Raw genomic sequence first — 18151 nt, 5'->3', positions numbered from 1 at the left:
CTTACTCTGCGTGTGTGGCGATCTCGCCACTCTCCAACCTCCGCCCTGCGTGGCCTCACTGTAACTCTATCTCCCACACTCTCCCGTCTCTTCCGGTATCTCTCCCTTAAGACCTCACCCCTCTCTCACACGTGACCTAACTCCTCCCCCCCATGACGTCATATCCGCGAAGCCGTTTACGCCCGCATTACACCAGGGACACCGTTTCTAGGGACACCGTTACTAGGGATGCCGTTACTAGGGACGCCGTTACTAGGGACGCCATTACTCGGGACGTCGTTACTCGGGACGCCATTACTCGGGACGCCGTTACTCGGGACGCCGTTACTAGGGACGCCATTACTAGGGACGCCGTTACTAGGGACGCCATTACTAGGGACACCGTTACTAGGGACGCCATTACTAGGGACGCCGTTACTAGGGACGCCGTTACTCGGGACGCCGTTACTAGGGACGCCGTTACTAGGGACGCCGTTACTAGGGACGCCATTACTAGGGACGCCGTTACTCGGGACGCCATTACTAGGGACGCCGTTACTAGGGACGCCGTTATTAGGGACGCCGTTACTAGGGACGCCATTACTAGGGACGCCGTTACTAGGGACGCCGTTACTAGGGACGCCGTTACTAGGGACGCCGTTACTAGGGACGCCGTTACTAGGGACGCCTATCGCAAGCCTGGCGGTCCTCACGGTCAGCAGAGAAAAGTTGTAATTCCCAGTACACATCAGCTCGTTAGTGTAGCAGGATTTTGAATTCTGTAGTCCCCATAAGGTCGTAGAATCATTTATATTTTTGCTTGCACACCGTCTGATGACGTGCTTTGAAACAATGACTAATTCTTACCCTCATCGATGGAAACATGGATTTGCATAGAGGTTCATCAAGTTCGTACAGTGGGACTTGATACAGATATATATTTACACTGAATACGGAGCGTGTATGATTTGTTGCTTAATAATAATTAGCTACATGTTTACAATTTAACACACTTTGACAAAAGATTACAGTTCAATACGAGTCCCCATCATTGCAAAGCAGAAGTGGAAAGCTGAAGTTTACTGGATTTGTAATGTTGAAAAGTCTTTACGACGTAACTGTTGTATCTGATGCGTTGTATGTTACTTTATTAACTTTAGATTATGGCAAATGCAGCCCTTGAAATGTGTACGTGTTTAAATATTGTATTTGCCGTTGCAGTGCCTCCAACAGTCAATGTCACCATCAGCATCAACAGCGCTACAGCCATGAATGTCTCATGGGCATCTATTATTGCTGTGGACGTTGACAACTACATTGTCTACTTGAAAGAAACCAATAACCCAACAGTAGTGAAGAGCTACGATTTGACCTCCACCATTACATCTCAAGTGTTTACAGATCTGGTTCCTGGTAGAAGTTACCAGGCATCTGTAACAGCGCACAGTGGCACTGGCTCCCAACCATCAAACAACGCCACTGCCAGGACATGTACGTATATATGCAGCGTTCATCTTCGTGTAATCACATTGATGTTGTCATTTAAAACACCTAGTAAATTTGTCCCCAAATATTGACAACATTAAAAAACGCAATTAATACGTCTTGAAGGATCGACAGCATATGAAGTAATTTCCAAAATTTAAAATCATCACGTTTGTTGCGTACTTTTAAAAGTAACGATAGGCCTCGGCAAGGTAAAGTAATTTACCATTTTTACCGGGTAAAAGGTAAAGAGAAAAGGTGTCGACCATGCCAAGGGGTAAGGTAAAGGGTAGGGTAAAGGTAGCGTGTAAGAATTACTCGGTAGGGTAAAGGTAGCACGAAGTATATTACCCGGTAAATACCCTGTTTACTGCTCGCTAAAGGCTCCGTGGCGCAGTTCGTGGACTCCATTTTAAATTAGAATCATCGGGAGTATTCTATATGAATAAAACGCTCTACCAAGCATTTACCTGTTATAAACCTTTTTCATGTGTAGTACCGTAGTAATTACCCTGTTATCAGGTAATTTGTATGGGATAAGGGTAAAAAGTAGGGTAAAGGTAGGCTCGTTGCTTTTGAACTTTTTCGTTTTACCTTACCTTGCTAAAGGGCAAAAGGTACGGGTAGAGTGATTGTATTGTGGTAAGGTAAACGTAGGGTAAAGGTAGGCTTGTTGTTTTTACCTTTTACCTTACCTTGCCGAGGCCTAAGTAACGAATTAATTGTACATTTGATAATCGGTACACATTAAATCAACAGGTGTTGTATATGTAAAATTATGAAACATGTTCTATCATAAAACATCTACAAGCTTAGAAAAAGAGAATGCCCAACCATGTGCTTATGAATTACATTAATCTGTTCGTAATATTGGTGTATATTATCCATATTCTAGGTATGTGTTGAACTTCCTTAGCACCGTATATAACCAACCATATTAATCAGAGGTGTGGAGAAGGACAACAAACTAAACTAAATACAAAAATCATTCCAATGTACAGTATATTGATTAACGGTGACGAACCCAACCGATAATAGGTACAGTGCTTCATATTCTAACATGAACATAATTAATTGAAATTTATATGACCACATTAACCCCACTCTGGTATTCGCACCTAATAGGCTCACAGTGATGACATCACCGTTACTCTATTTAAGACAGCACCAGGAAGACTTCCTCAAAATTCTAGCAAATCGCCTGATAAAGTTGGTTGTAATCACCAGCAAAACGCCAAATTGTAAATGTTGTGGGTTTAATCTCCAACACACTGTTGTGCTGAAAAAGTAACTGGCATGTTTTTGTTTACGTGACAAACCTTACTAAGTGGCTTTGTCCTGTGGTGGTGGGTTTACGACATTTATATTTACGCGATCGAACCCAACAATAATCTTTATTGTGCATAATATTGGTGGACAAAGCCTACATTCTAGACTGCGCATGCAATGCGGCTCGACACAATTCTGATATAAACATTGAGTCCCTTATGGAGGAATGCTAAGCTTCATTATAATCTCTCAAAGCGAGACTCATTGAGGCTCTGACCTTTTCCGGTTATTGGGAATATCCAGCGTGTAATTAAGATAATGATGTGATCAATTTTGTATTATAATTACACATCACACGAGCTTGTTTGATTGATTACTCCATAGTCATTAACAACACGTTTATAATTTAATAGAAATTAATAAATGATTACAGTATACTTTGAGTCCACCATAATTGTAAAGCAGAGGTGGAAATCAGACGTTTCCTGGATTTGGAAGGCTGAAGATATTTTCTGACGTTGTTGAAGGATTTAGTTCATTTGTAAAATAAGTGTTAATAAAAAAAGAACTCACGAATACATGTGAATAAAGAGCGTCCTAGCTCTACGGATTCCTGCTTCCTGTTTAAATCGAATATTCTGATTCTGGATGTCCAAGGAGTGAAATGAAAGTCCACATCACAGAAATTCTAACGGTTGCGTCTCGTGTGTCGTACACTACTTTTGTAGCCATAGTCCATTGGATATGTTGCCCTTGAAATGAGTCTGCGTCAATGATTGTTTTTGCCGTTGTAGTGCCTCCAAAGGTCAACATCACCATCGATAGCAACATCATCTCTCCAGTCCTGACGGTCTCATGGGTAGCGCCGACTTCAGATGTTGACAAGTACACTGTCTACTTAAATGAAACCGAAACAAATTACAATACATCATTTGTTAATTACCCTAACGTGTCATCTTTTGCTACAAGTTTTAGTAATCTGTCTCAAGGCATGAATTACAGTGCATCTGTAATAGCTTACAGCGGGAACAACTCCCAAGAGTCAGACATAGTCTCAAACAGAACCTGTAAGTACCACACCTACATACCTTTTACATCCATTATACTAAGATTTCATTACATTTCTGTCGTGCTGCACTCGTTATTGATGCCTTTAATCGGTCAGCTCAGATTGCCAAATGTATTCTTGCTGTCAGCCTTTGACTGTCCGTATCTTGTCAAGGCCTCCCCCATTCACGTCTATTCCTGTGTTAGTCATTGTTCTTGTCTAGTGTAGTAGAACCCATCGTAATGACGCTAACTGGTTCCACGAAACCGGTCGTCAAGTGATTTAGTCGTTAATCGAGTAGATGTGTCCACTTTAAAGTGCAGCAGACACCGCACGTAAACAATTCCCCAACGCTTACGAATGGACGTCACTGATTGGCCGAGGCCTGGCCAGTCCACTTTGGAGCTCGCCGATTGGCTGAAATTGACCGTCTAGTGCTCGTCTCTAAGCCGGTCGTTAACCGGGTGAATGGTCAGTAAGCGAACACATTGGGCTCTATGGAGGGTCATCGTTAAGTGATTTGTCGATAGCAGGGGTTATAACAGGGGTTATCGACAGATAACAAGAGAGGTTCTCACTGTACAGCAAAAGTTCTGTTATCCAGCATACATGGGGAACGGAGGGTGCTGGTGAAATCAAATATGCCGGTTATCTGAGACTTATACTTATGGTTCACCAAATTTACCAAGTACATAAAATTTCAAGAAATAAAGTACGCCTCCATTTTAACGATGAGATGAGAAATAACATACTCTTTTTAACAGAGGGAGTCACCAGTCAGTTGTAGAGCATTTTAAGTTGATTGGAGAGAAGCATTGGCAGCCGTTAAGAGTACAGTATACAAACTAGATTAGAAGCTTTCATGACTGCAGGAATGAGTCTCTTTGGTTCTATCGGTAAAGTCACGTAGAAATAAATTAAATAATAATAGAATACGACGTTTCGATTGCAACACAAGCAACCATCATCAGGTGTGAATGAATGAGAAAACAAACCTAGTAAACTTAGAAATGTAATGCAATACAACACAAAGAGTCGGCTAACACAGCAGTCAACACCCTACCTGGTTGATTACGTTCTTGCAAAGATTGCTAAATTTGAGAGACAAAACACAGACAATGGAGGAAACATAGACATACACACAAGCAAATAGAGACACACAGAGACACACATAGAGAGACACAGTATTATACAGCAGTATGTATACTACTGTATACATATGTAGTGCTGAACTTTACGCGGACAACTTCTTATTTTTCCATCGTCACTTTATTTAATCAAACTCAGCACAGTCCACAACCAAGACTTTAGCGCGTTCTCCGTTCGCTCGCCGCGCTCTGCTGGTCTCGCTCGCTCCGTTCCCTCCCTCTCTCTCTCTCCGTCTCTTTCTGCCCCGACTCTCCTCTCTGCTTCGCCTGTCTCAGCTTCGACCGTCTCGCTCTCCCTCGGATTCTCCGTCTCACTCCGACTGTCTCTCTCTCGCGTCTCCGTCTCACTCCGACTGTCGCTCTCTCTCGGCTTCTCCGTCTCACTCCGACCATTTCTCGTCTCGTGTCTTCTCTGTTCCCATTCCACTGCTAGCCTATCCTTTCTCTCATCTCTTCTCCTGCTCCACTGCTACCCTATTCTATTCCTCATATCTTCTTCTGCTCTGACCGTCTCCGTCCAGCTCCCAGCACAACTCTCCGTCTCACTCTCACGCTCCCGTATTTATCCCCGTCCTTATTAATTCCAATTAATTAACCGGCGTCCCCCCGATGCCCCGCGGCCCCCGCCGCCACCTGCTCCCATCCCCAGACTTACTGGCGCCACCTTGTCCTGGACAACAACCGGCCAATCACTGTCCTGCATCCCATAATTACCTAACTAGCCGTCTCTCCCCGGCCGTTGTCCCCCAGCAACACCTGCTTGTCCTGATGCGACCCCACTGTCCATAACCCAAACGTGTTTACAATTTCCTCCCTTGGCGCGCGTTAATCCACTACATATACTACAGTATACAGTAGCAAGGCCGTAGCCATGGAGTCAACATTGGGGGGGACCAAATCTTCCAGGGGGTCTGGGGGTCCGGGGGTCCCCCCCAGAAAAAAATCTAAATTTGAAAACTAATTTCCTGCCTAAAATATTTAAAAAATTCACTAACACATAGCATGGACTTTTTACGTATTTTTTACAATGATGTCTAGTAGTGTATTGTATTACATTGCTCTGTTTTTTCTTTTTTACCTTTTCTTGTTTCATTGTATGTAATGGCAGAGATTAGGGAGTAATAAAGTACAACCATAACCACAATAATATAAACACAAATCTATTTTATAGCAGTATATGGGGGGGGGGCATTTTGAGCATATTTGAAAATTGGGGGGATGTGTGTTCCCCAATATATATTATAATTATGGCCTAGTACAGTACTGTATGTACAGGCTGCCGCATTCTGAAGCTCCCGTAAACCACAGCTCCACCATAATCACATGCAAGATGCCAGATGGCTGTCGAAATGTTTCCAGATGCGTGATGGAAGATTTTCATTGGCGTCTATATGACGGAAGCCGGTTAATAGAGCATTCCTCATTCTCTGTTCTCAATCTCTCCTACCCCTAACCGTTACCCCCTTCTCCTTGTGCACAATCACCATACTCTTTGGTTCTTTCGGTAAAGTCACGTAGGTATAAAATAAGTAAGTAAATAAAATCAACGTTTCCGCACCTCCTTTCTTGCCCCCTTGCACCGAAACACACTTCCCCTCCACATGAAGCAAGAAGCACCCTCCCTGTCGAGTTTCTGCTCCTCCCTCAAGACCCCCCACCTCCTCTCCCTGGCCAATCCTTCCCTCCATCCCTAGGTACCCCCGCAATTCCCGTACCCGCTAATCTCCCTCCCCATACCCATCCTATTCACCATATCACCTTTAGCTACCCTAATTGTACCACTTACAACCCTTGTAAAACGCCTTGGATAAAGGTGCTATAAAAATATAAGATAAGGTAAAGTTCCAGGTAAGAGAGCTTTTGCTGTCATCGTGGTTTCTGAATTTTTTTTATTTAACCTCCCCATCTCACCAGCTGTAGTCATCTGACTCTTTTGCCTTCTTTCATTCCACTTTCTCCGCACACATTGTGAATGTGTTCAGGGAACAAGATCAACACCAGATTGCAGCGAATGAAAATAAAACACCCCCAACATCCACAGCATGAGACAAATGCCTGACTAGCAGTGTGTTTACTCGAAATGTGGAGATACAATCCATTCTCGTTGTGGCCTTCTTGGTCTGTGATCTTTATTGGAGGCGAGTGTACCAAAAACGCTTTAGAACCACTGGTCTAGAGGTTTGGTATTTCGGGAAAGGTATCATCAAGCCAAATTCGTGTTTCCTTCACGAAACCAGTGCGATCCCTGTCTGCCTCGAAACGGATTAACAACACATTTTTACTTGGAATATCCTTTTTTTTCTTTACACAATGGGAGTTTCGTGACAGTCAAACTAATATTTTTAATTCCCATTTGGTTGACTGCAATTTTGGTGGAAAGCCATCAGCTTGGCAACTTTAGCCCTTCTCCCGTTCCGAGATATCTGCCAAGTTGCAGGTTGTGGGGTGTCCCATTCACCGCCGAATCTCGGTACACGCAAGTGGCTGGGTGTTAATTTTATTGAGAGAGGCGTAGTAGCAGCGCCGTTGTTTTGAAAGGTATTGTTACCACAGAGAACCTCAGCGACACGACTTCCACAACTCTATGATAGCCGGCGCCAAACTGTGCTGCACGCCCTCCCGCGTGGCCCTGTGTAGAGCATAAATGTATTTTACTTTCGTTTATTCTTCCGGTTCATTCCTATGACGTATGCGGAATTGGAAAGAAAAAAAACGGATGACGTACACACTGATGGCTTACAGACGTTCGCCATCAGTTATTACATCACTGATGATGTACACACGTACGTACCCTTTCCCCTTCTGATGACGTAAAAACTGATGGCATAGTGCGTACGTCATGAGTTTTGATGACGTACATGTTTACTGATGTAGGTGTGTACGTCATCAGTTTTACGTCATCGGAAGGGGTTAAGAATCAGGTTAAATCACGTGTGGCTGAAACGCCGGATTATATCCCAAGATTTTGGCGACGTCAGCTCCGTGTCTGACCCCCGAACAAATTGGTCACTTTTTCATCAGTGTTCTCTACAGGTGAGTCATAGTCTTAGCACATGTCTGTTTTCATGACTTATTTTATTTTGGTGGCTGGATGGCTCAAAATAAATGTGTTGTTGATGTAATAAGATGTGAAATATCTCATGTAACATCATGCAAGAGCCTGAAACATATGTCCCGAAGATATCAAAGACAAGGGCCCAGGGTTACATCCTGGAGTTAATCTGATAAAGTATATGATTCTGCAAGTATAATATTCACTGAACTTCAGAGCAGTTAATATTTTTGGGAATATATTTGATGACGACTGTGAGCATAGCAGTGCCATTTTTGTTTATTGTACAATGTTGATCATCATGGTTATATATTCTCTATCCTTTTACAGATCCAGCACCTGTCAATGAATTTAAATGCTTCCAGAATACCTCGACGAATATTTACTGCAATTGGTCTCTCCACATTGGTGTATTTACGGATATTTCATTGTGGGTGTTTAATGACTCTGCTTCGGTGCAAAACATCAGCATTTTCAATGACAAAGGCTCCTCTATAAGCACATCTCCTGATAAGCAACCAATGAGAAAAGTACTGTCGAGCACAACAACCAATAAAACGTTCACCACAATTGAACAACTGAAGCCGAACACTCGTTACACGGTCAGCATCGCGGTCATTGCTGGATCTCTGCAAAGTCCAATCAAAAATTCCACCGCATATACTGACGTGACCGGTGAGTGAATGCGTCCATCTGTCGCAAATGCACATGCAGTAATCTGTGTGAGTAGAGGAATCTAGTGCAGCGAAGTCTCTTTGTAACATCTGTCAGTATACTTTTTGCCCCCCTGCCGGCGTAAATATGGCAAACAAATAACGTACAGTCTGTTCTCCTACAATGCGGTAGTAGTTGTGTTCCTGAAGAACAACCGCATTATGGAAAAATCGCGTTGTCTATATACCTAAAGACCTTAATCAGAAACTGTGTACGTCTTAAACACCTCTAGGGTACTTCCTGACAAGGTAGAAAGCTGAAATTTGGTTCACGGGTAGCTTTTAGGACACAACAACAGGGCGAACTCTGAAAATCCGAGATGTGTAATTTTAAGGCCCCCAAATCTCGATTGCAAGTGCCCCAGAAAACACACATTTGTGCACGTGGTGGCATTCAGAAACCGTTCAAAATATAAGATTTCTGTTTTTTCGTTTAAGATATTTCGGATTCAAGCAGTTTTAAGCAAAAAAATAAATCTGCATTTTATGATGTTCACGTCTGAATAATTAGAAAACGCTTAAAGATAGGAGCGATTCCCCTAGTAGACTATTACGTTAATTACTTTTAGTTCTTGCAAATACAAAAAAGAACGGAATCTTTTAATTGAGTGATTTTTGATGGGTACGTCTTTAAAAATAATAATTTGATTAAGATTGTCAACACTTTTTATATTCGTTTGTTGTTGGAAAAATACCACATTTTTGGAGTTGTTAAACGGTCTGATCGTAGATCAATGTGCAATTAATATAAAAAAAATATGTTTTTGTAAGAAATCACCTCAGCTTCACTATTATATTTATTAAAAACGTTTGCTTGGCGAAGACAGCCCCTTCATGAACTCGTAATAAACAATGTATAATATAGGGGGTAAAGCACAACACGTGCTATGCGAGACGCAGGCCGAACCAAGATCAAAGCACGTGGGTAGCGTCTAGAAGCATCCAGCAGCATCCCGACGCCTTGCGCGATGACAATGACGACGCTATGCCGGGGCAGCCGTTACGATCACTTGTTCCTACTCGCGCGCACGACGTGGTTCCGTTCGCTCGATCGTGTTGCATCCAATTTGCACCCGCGTTGTAGACAAATGTGTCCCCCTCCCCCAACGCGCTCATTGCGGTGTCTCCAATTGGCGTTACGAAAACAACGCGCGGCGTTTACGGGAGAACTGACTCTACAAACTTCTTCGTGTGCGCGTGCATCTCTCAACTAAATGGTGCAACTAGCGATTCGTTTTGATTGAAAGCTTTCGTGACTGCAGGGATTCATCTTCTTGGTTCTTTCGGTAAAGTCACGTAGAAGGGAAATAATAAAATAATAAAAATAAAACATAATAAAATAAAAAATTCTCACGACGTTTCGGCCACAACACGAGCAGCCGTACCCAGCTGAAGAAACAGAGCTGTCTTTCCGACAGCTCTGTTTCTTCACCTGTTTTATTTTTATTATTTTAATATTTCCCTTCTACGTGCCTTTACCGAAAGAACCAAGAAGATAGCGATTCGTTCTTCGGGTTTTAGGTCGTGTGGGTGCAATGCCAATCAAGAGATATGCCCCCCTCCTCCAACCGACCCGGCCACAGAGATCGAGTCATCGCGTGGACAAATATGCCAGTTAATAATATGCATATTTTTGGGTTAGGTCGTGTAAATATAAATGTGTCGTTAAACCCGCCACCACCCGACACAGCCAATAAGTAGTGTTTGTCACGTAAATAAAACGTACCAATTCGTCACTAGTACAGCACACCGGTGTGCTGGAGAGCAAATCCACAACAGTTACAATCCGAGTCCGACGTTTCGCCAGTAATTACAACTAGCTTCGTCAGGCGATGGCCAGATTTGTGGTAAAAATCTTCCTGTTTCGTTTCTTATATGCCAGTTATACCTCAGAATCAGAACCTTTACTTAGACTGGAGGAATCCGATGAGCCATGCAGCTCTTTTTCACCAATGTCTAGTAGGGGGCACGGGGATCAGCAAGTCACAAACTGCACAATCTACACGATCAAAACCCAAACAACTAATTACGGATCGCAACAATGATCGTGAAAGCTTACGTATCGTAATTTAGATGTTCTGGCGAGATGTTAACTTACCTCACTTCATAATCAACGTTTTTGGGTTTAGATCGCGTTATTTATAAATGTTTCGTAACCCTCCACCACCCGACACGGCCAATCAGTAAAAATGTGTCACGTTGACAAAAGACAAATAGTTCACTGCTTTTGCCCGATGATGCTGGATGCAATTACCAGCGAAACGTCGTACTCAAATTGTAAATGTTGTGGCTTCAACACACCGGTGGGCTAAAGCAGTGAACTATTTGTCTTTTGTCAACGTGACGCATTTTTACTGATTGGCCGTGTCGGGTGGTGGAGGGTTACGACACATTTATAAATAACGCGATCTAAACCCAAAAACGTTGATTATGAATAACATTGGTCGCGAAAGCCTACGTGCTAAACTTACCTCACTTCGTATAGGGAGGTCGTCGGTTCGATCGCGACCCTGATGCCTGTATATATTTGCATGTTCTCCCCGTGGCCGCGTGGATTTTTCTCCGGGTCCTCCGGCTTTTCCCTCCTCAACATTTAGAAAACATGCGTTTTAGAGTATTTGGCTGCTATAAATGTCCACGTGATGATCCTTTGTGTGATCGCCAGGTCGCTTCTGATAAAAGAGCTATGCAGCTTTCAGTGGTTCTTACCTGGTAACATAAAAAATGGTTCAGTTCAAATTTTTTACCTCTTGTACCTACCGCTGCAATGTGCATGGGACATTGCCACATGGGTGCGATGGTCAGCAGACTGGTGCCCAAAGTCCAGGGATGGCTTGGTTCTATTCACTTTCCTGGCACAGCAGTTTAATCAGCGGCTTTTGATTCTGAAGTCCACCATTGCCATCCCCACACACACCCACCCACCAGGCTAAACGCGTACACCACAGTCGATTGGCAGGTCGCTTGTGGTGGCCTCATCAGAATCTGAATGTTACTGGTAGGAACCGCCAGGTTACACCAGCCCACAGGGGATTATTGTGTCTGTCCGTCCGTCGTGCAGGTAGGGGCTGGGTGGGGCTGGGTGGGGAGGGGAGGGTGGGGAGGTGCTGGTTGGGGTGGGTCTGGGTGGGGAGGGGCTGGGTGGGGCTGGGTGGGGAGGGTGGCGGTGGGTGGGGTGGCGGTGGGTGGGGGGTGGGAGGGGTGGGGCTAGGTGGGGAGGGGCTGGTCACCCCGTGGTGTCCTTATAAAACTCAACGATTAACCTACTCACGCCGGCTTGTGCCTGCCCTCACAGTCGGGCATATTTGCGGAATACACCAGGCCGCCGTTGACCCTGGCCATTGACCGAGCAACCCAACGTTCCTACCAGCTCCCTCCGCAGGAGGAATGTGTTTGTTAGACTGCGGGAGGAATCCGATCAGCTACAATGCTCTTTTGTCACAGATGCCCAGTCGGGGCACAGGGTCAGAACGTTACAACAACAAACACAATACACACAAACGCGATAGGAGTGCAAAGTTAAAGGGAAGGTAAGCAAATCTCTAAAAACACACATATATATTTAGCAGGCAAAGCCCACTGAGCTATTAGCTTATTTTTCAGACGCGACCTGGCATTCACAAATGATGGCGCAACGCAGCCACTTAATCATTATCATCACGTTGGAAATACTATAGCAGCGTGGGCACACTCCCACTTATTTTCCCCCCAAGACCTACATCGGAGAGTCAACCAAAGTGCCCTCGTAGAGGGGGCTCTCCAGAGCTACGTCGAGTCTGTGACGTTCCTGCAAAAGCGGTGGGCACGGGCAAAGTGCTCGCGGGGTTGAAGCGTGACCCTATGACCTCACCCGTTTATCCGGTGGATGTGCGTGTGTGAGGAGCGGTAGTGGGAGCGGTCATCGTGCCGCGATGCGAACCCGGCGACCCGAGCTTCGATTCCCAGCTCACGAGCACCAGCAACCGAGTGGCACTTACCTGAATCGCTTCTGGGCCTCCCCTAGATCGACTCGGCCTCAAACGAGTACCTGGGGTGGTTTCTTAAACATTGCCACACGACGGGAGACAAATGCGGGCGGGCTTGGTGCTGCCCACCCACCCCCTTGTGTGCCACAGTGCTGGCCTTCATCGGTGCTGGTACTCGATAACGTCACTTGCTCCAACAGTCTGTTAAGGCTACACGGGGGATCTTTGTCTTTGTGCGTATGTGTCTGACCGCTGTGGCCGCATGCAGCTCCGCCAGCCATTCCGGAGTCGGTGAAGGTCGACTCGGTGCCGAACACAGTGACCTCGAACAGCCTGACCTTGTCCTTCAGCTGCAGCTGGTTCGCCACCACCAACGGCGACCTCAAGTACTTCACGGTCATCGTCAAGGAGTCCGCGGGTACGTGGGCAGGAAAGACGATAACTAATGAAGCTATGTTCTATTTTAGCAGGTAACGCCCACCGAGCTGTGTAGCTCTCTTTCAGAAGCGGCCTGGCCACAAATGATGGCTAGACGACGTGGCCGATGTCGTCGTCATCAGGTGGAAATGTATAGTGGCCAAATTACTCGAAACGCGTCAAGTTGATTCTAAATTTGGAGATAAAAACCCGAAGACCTGGAGACAAATCCGTTCACCTTTGAATCTTGGAACGTGCAAGCGACTTGTGGTTCATCTCACTTAGAGAGGTCTAGTAGCAAGCGCCGTTGTTTTTCAAGGCGTCGTTACTCACCGCAGAGAAGTGTAGCCACGCTACCGCTGCCACTGTATGATAGCCGGCGTCAAAAATGTGCCACGTGCCCTGCCCTGGGGGGAGCCTCGGTACCGTTAAAGTTATCTTTATGTTTTTCTTCCTGTTTAGTTTTGACGATGTACGCGTACATGTGTCGTCGGAACGGATATTGTAAGAATGGTAAACGTTTAATATTGATAGGAGAAATGTAAATGGAGGACGTTCTGTATTGCTGTTTGTATATTTTATGGGGCAACCACGGGAAATTTGACAAATCTCAGACCTCAATACAACTGCAGGTGTTAAGGTATTCAAACACCAAACAGATACCTATTGCATGGCGTCACGTCTGCATTACCCACACAAAGTACTTGTGGCAAAACGTGCAAACAAACATGGCTCTGATAATGTTTGATGCATTGCCTTGGAAACTGATCGGCCTACACCAGAGACAGCAGCAGCTTTCTTCCCGGCCTTGTCTCCGCACCGGCGTTCGACCAGAGAACATCGCCAAAAGGCGAACATTAATCACAAAGGCAATGCAAGCGTCGGAGCACTTATAGCTCGGGTTGAGCTGGTTACTTTATTGCCAGCAAAGGGCAAACACGTATTCTTTATTTCGGATACTGGTAAGCAAAAAAAAAAAGAAGGGTCCCGTAAAATAAATCCCCACCTCGCCACACCGGATGGCTGACGCGTCCCTTCGCTTGCAGAGACGACCACCGACAAGCCCGAGAATATATCGCCGCTGAGCAAGTATTCGGAATACAAGAGCGGCTCAACGAAGGTGTACCAGGTGGACGACCGCGTCTACCCCGCCGAGTGCAAAAGCCTGAGCGCCATCGTGCCGGTCAAAGTCGGCACCGGCGCCACCAACGGCGGCTTTGTCGATGGTGCCCTGATGCCAAACACGAAGTACAGGTGCGTTGTCTGAGAAAGCTCTTCTTGTCGTTATCACGATACATATATATATTTTTACACATCCCTTTGTCGTTGGTGCTCCGTGAGGCCACGCGTGGTGACGGGGCTACTGCACCGTCCGACACCGTTGGTGTCCGTCCGGTTGCTCGCCGAGCTGCATTGGCTTCCAGTTGCCGAGCGAATATATACGGCGGCGTTGTTGTAAGGCCATCGCGCTCGTTGCACTAGGCCATGAAGGAGGCTGTCTCTGGTGTAGTATAATCGCTTTCAACGCGTTTTCAGTAGAACCCCTGTTAACGAGCACCCCCTGTTAACGACTGATCGCTTAAGAACGGGCCTCCATAGAGCCCAATGTGTAGTGTATAGTATTGTAGTGTATAGCAGTGTAGTGTATAGCAGTGTATAGTAGTGTATAGTAGTGTAGTGTATAGCTGTGTTTTGTATAGTGTAGTTTAGTGCCTTTATAGAGCCCAATGTGTTCTCTTACCGGCCATTTCCCCTCTAACGATGGGCTGTTGTAGGTGCAGTAAATATGAATTAATGCATTAATGAAGCTGGGTGTAATTACTGGCGAAACGTCGTACTCAGATTGTAAATGTTGTGGCTTGGCTCTCCAACACACCGGTGTGACCAGGGGCGGTTTCTTCATTAGGGCGATTGGGCGACGCACCACCAATCTCATTCAACCACAGAGTCACGCGAGCCGTTACTGTGCCTCTGGATATAGTCCAATCAGCGTCATGTCACATTCTGTGGAGTACCGCCTCTTTTTGGGCGATTTCACTCCGGCTGAGAATCGCCCAGAGTGTTCCCATAGACTTACATTCAAAGATGTTTTTTTTCGAACGGCGGGCGCTGCAATTCATTCTCTATGGCTTCCGGGAGGGCTCGCACTAACGTGCTTACGTCATCATACGTGCTTACGTCATCATACGTAAGCACGTTTCAGTCAACAATATTATTTGTCGCCACCTAGTGGAATCTTTAATAAAATAAACTGAGTGGATTGTAATAATAGTGAGTATAGAAACAAACAAGATGTATTGTAAGAGTCACTTTATTTTTCATTAATATTAAAGAAGTGAAGTTGCCTTTACATGCTTAAGCTGTTAATTTATCCATTGCATGGGTGGACCTTATCCTTATCAATCATCCAGACATTTGCCCCCCCTGAGAGATTTTGCAGGAGCCGCCACTGGGTGTGACTACCCTTACTAGTTGGCTGTGTCGGGTGGTGGCGGGTTTTAATGACACATTTATTTATTTACATGATCTAACCCAAAAAAACCTCTATTCAGGATGATATTGGTCGCGGAATCTTACGTGTTAAAATGTGTGTATAATATTGTTGGTTATTTTTACAAATACATTGTTTAAATATTATAAAGAAACTTTTTTAACCCTCTAACGTGCATTTTCTATAGTCGCTTAATGACAAAATCACTTAACGACCAGGCTTTGTGGAAACCAATTGGCGTCATTAAGAGGAGGGGATTCTACTGTAATGTCATAGCATGTTCGTTTGCATGTTTTACCAAAAGCATGATGCGTGGCGACTGCAGACTTGATCGCCAGGAAAGGGGTTGAAGCCCATACCTGTCAACTCCTTATCAGTACCCTACCTTATTACAGACCAATTCAGATCTCATTGGTCACCCCGTGCCCTTTATAAATATCAACGTTCATCCGATACACTACACTATACACTGTTATACACGACACTATATACTATTTTACACTACACTATACACTACACTACAATATACTTGCCAACTCCTCATCAGTACCCTACCTTATTACTATCAATTCAGACCTTGTTGGTCACCCCGTGCCCCTTAGAAATCTCAATGTTCATCCTACACAGTCCCATCACACGGGAGAAACACAAAAAAGCAGACACATAAAAAAAAGTGTTTGCCCATATTGAAACGGCTCTATGCCGTATGGATCTGAAAACTCAATTTTTTCTGTACAAGAATACGGGGTAAACCGTGTGGGTTTGACATGGTGTGTTGAAGCCCCTTCTTATATTTTTTAATTCACTGTAACGAAATCAGAATATGAACGCGACAGTGCAGCTACGTGGGCCGATCAGACGCTCTGTCGTGCGGCGTGGAATTTCTCAATGGAAACCCTCCTTGGCGCCATGCTGTCCTGCCTTTTCACGCGACCTCCCCCTCCCAAACCCCTCCATCCTTCCTGGTGGTACAGGTTCAGTTTCCGTGCGTACACGTACATCCCGGGCACACGCTCCGTCCGCGCTGGAAAACAAGCCCTATTCGCGAGCACTTACTTCTCTCTGCCGATCTTCACCTTGGTCGGTGAGTACTATAAACTTATTTTTTTTACCAGAAAAGGTCCGCTGAGGGCTATGCAGCCCTTTTTCAGAAGCGACCGTGCTATTGCTAAATAATAGCTCAATGAAGTGGCTTATCGTCACCAATATCGTGTGGACGTTCGTAGCAGCAGCCAAACACTTTGAACGCGTGACGTCGATTCTAAATGTGGAGGGCAGAAACCGGAGGACTCGGAGGAGAATCTTCGCGACCACGGAGAGAACACACAAACTCTGAAGTTATGCACGTTGAACTTCTTTCTCACCGTACGTAGCTAAATGTGCTAATCGGAGGTGCGGGGGAAGGAAAACCAACTAATCACTAAAGAGCAGTTCAAATAAAGTGAGTTCGTCAATCTAGACAATGATTTAAAAGTGCACGGCTTCAGTGGCTTCCTAATATCGGAAGAAAGAGCGTTCCAGACGGCCGCAGGCGTCAGGGTCCGGATCAAACCCACGACCTCCTGCATACCAGGCGAGGTAGTTAACATGTCGGGAGATGTGATGCTGCGACCCACCCCATGGAGCATGGCCTCTGGCCAGCTTCCGATTGCTGAACGAATACAAATGAACGGCAATCACTCGCTGATCTTGTTGAGGACGGGTCGTCATCTTCGCAGCAGCGGCTTCTGGCTCAGCCGCCAAACAAAGATGGTGGTCGCTGCATCGCGCAGCGCTGTCAGATTCGCTTCTGCGGCCGTCTGGAACGCTTTTTCCTTCCGAAATTAGGAAGCCACTTTTAAATCATCATATAGATTGACGAACTCATTTATTTTGAACTGCTTGTTGTTGTTCTTGTTGTCTTTTAGTTTTACTACTTTCCTTCCGCACCTCCGATTAGCGCGGTTGGCCTAGTGTGGTGTAAAAGAAGTTCAACATACACACGTAGACACGGCGCAGCGCTACGGACCCCAGAGACCCGAGTTCGAGTCCCACTCGCGACCAGCAACAGTGGCGAACATTCGAACCGGCCCTGGGCCCTGCCCTAGGTCGCTTTAGCAAAAAATGAGTGCCCTGGTGCGGTGCGCAGTAAACATCGCCACTGTCTGCGGCTGACGACGCTGCGTGGGTGACTATGATGACGATGACGAAGATCATGACACGCGTGGTATTAACCAGGGCAGCCGCGGGGCTCGAACTGCAAACCTCTGCAAGAGAGAGTGGAAGAACGCTATCACTCAGCTGTTGTCCTCCCACACTGGGCGATCCCTTCTGTGCCCCCCCCCCCCACTGCCCCCCACTCCCATAGGCCCCACAGACAGCGGCGCGGTGGCAGGCGGAGTGATTGGAGGGTTGCTGGGCGGAGTGGCGTTAGCCGCTGGGGGCTTCTTCCTCTACAAGAAGCGGAACCAGCTGTACGTGTGGGTGGTTGGGGGGAGAACGCAACGCACATGCACACACACGCACACACAAAGACACACAATAACAACAAGAACCGCCATTCGCCACTAAGTGGCGGTGATGTCACCACGACGCTTGTGCCAGG

At 45.7% G+C, this 18151-nt stretch overlaps 1 protein-coding gene across 1 annotated transcript in view; it reads left to right on the top strand.

Moving 5' to 3' along the window:
- LOC144948245 (receptor-type tyrosine-protein phosphatase beta-like) overlaps positions 1 to 18151 on the top strand; it is a 111708-nt gene that overhangs the window by 77081 nt on the left and 16476 nt on the right. The window contains exons 13-18 of the mRNA XM_078877669.1: positions 1201 to 1470; positions 8312 to 8656; positions 12928 to 13077; positions 14123 to 14330; positions 16542 to 16651; positions 17915 to 18020. Coding sequence (XP_078733795.1) covers positions 1201 to 1470; positions 8312 to 8656; positions 12928 to 13077; positions 14123 to 14330; positions 16542 to 16651; positions 17915 to 18020 — 1189 coding nt within the window. The remainder of the gene's footprint in view (positions 1 to 1200; positions 1471 to 8311; positions 8657 to 12927; positions 13078 to 14122; positions 14331 to 16541; positions 16652 to 17914; positions 18021 to 18151) is intronic.

Source organism: Lampetra fluviatilis, chromosome 48 (genome assembly GCF_964198595.1).
Source record: "Lampetra fluviatilis chromosome 48, kcLamFluv1.1, whole genome shotgun sequence".
Lineage (NCBI taxonomy): Eukaryota > Metazoa > Chordata > Hyperoartia > Petromyzontiformes > Petromyzontidae > Lampetra > Lampetra fluviatilis.
Note: the sequence above shows the minus strand (reverse complement) of the source record. Positions and strands in the feature narration are given on the sequence as shown.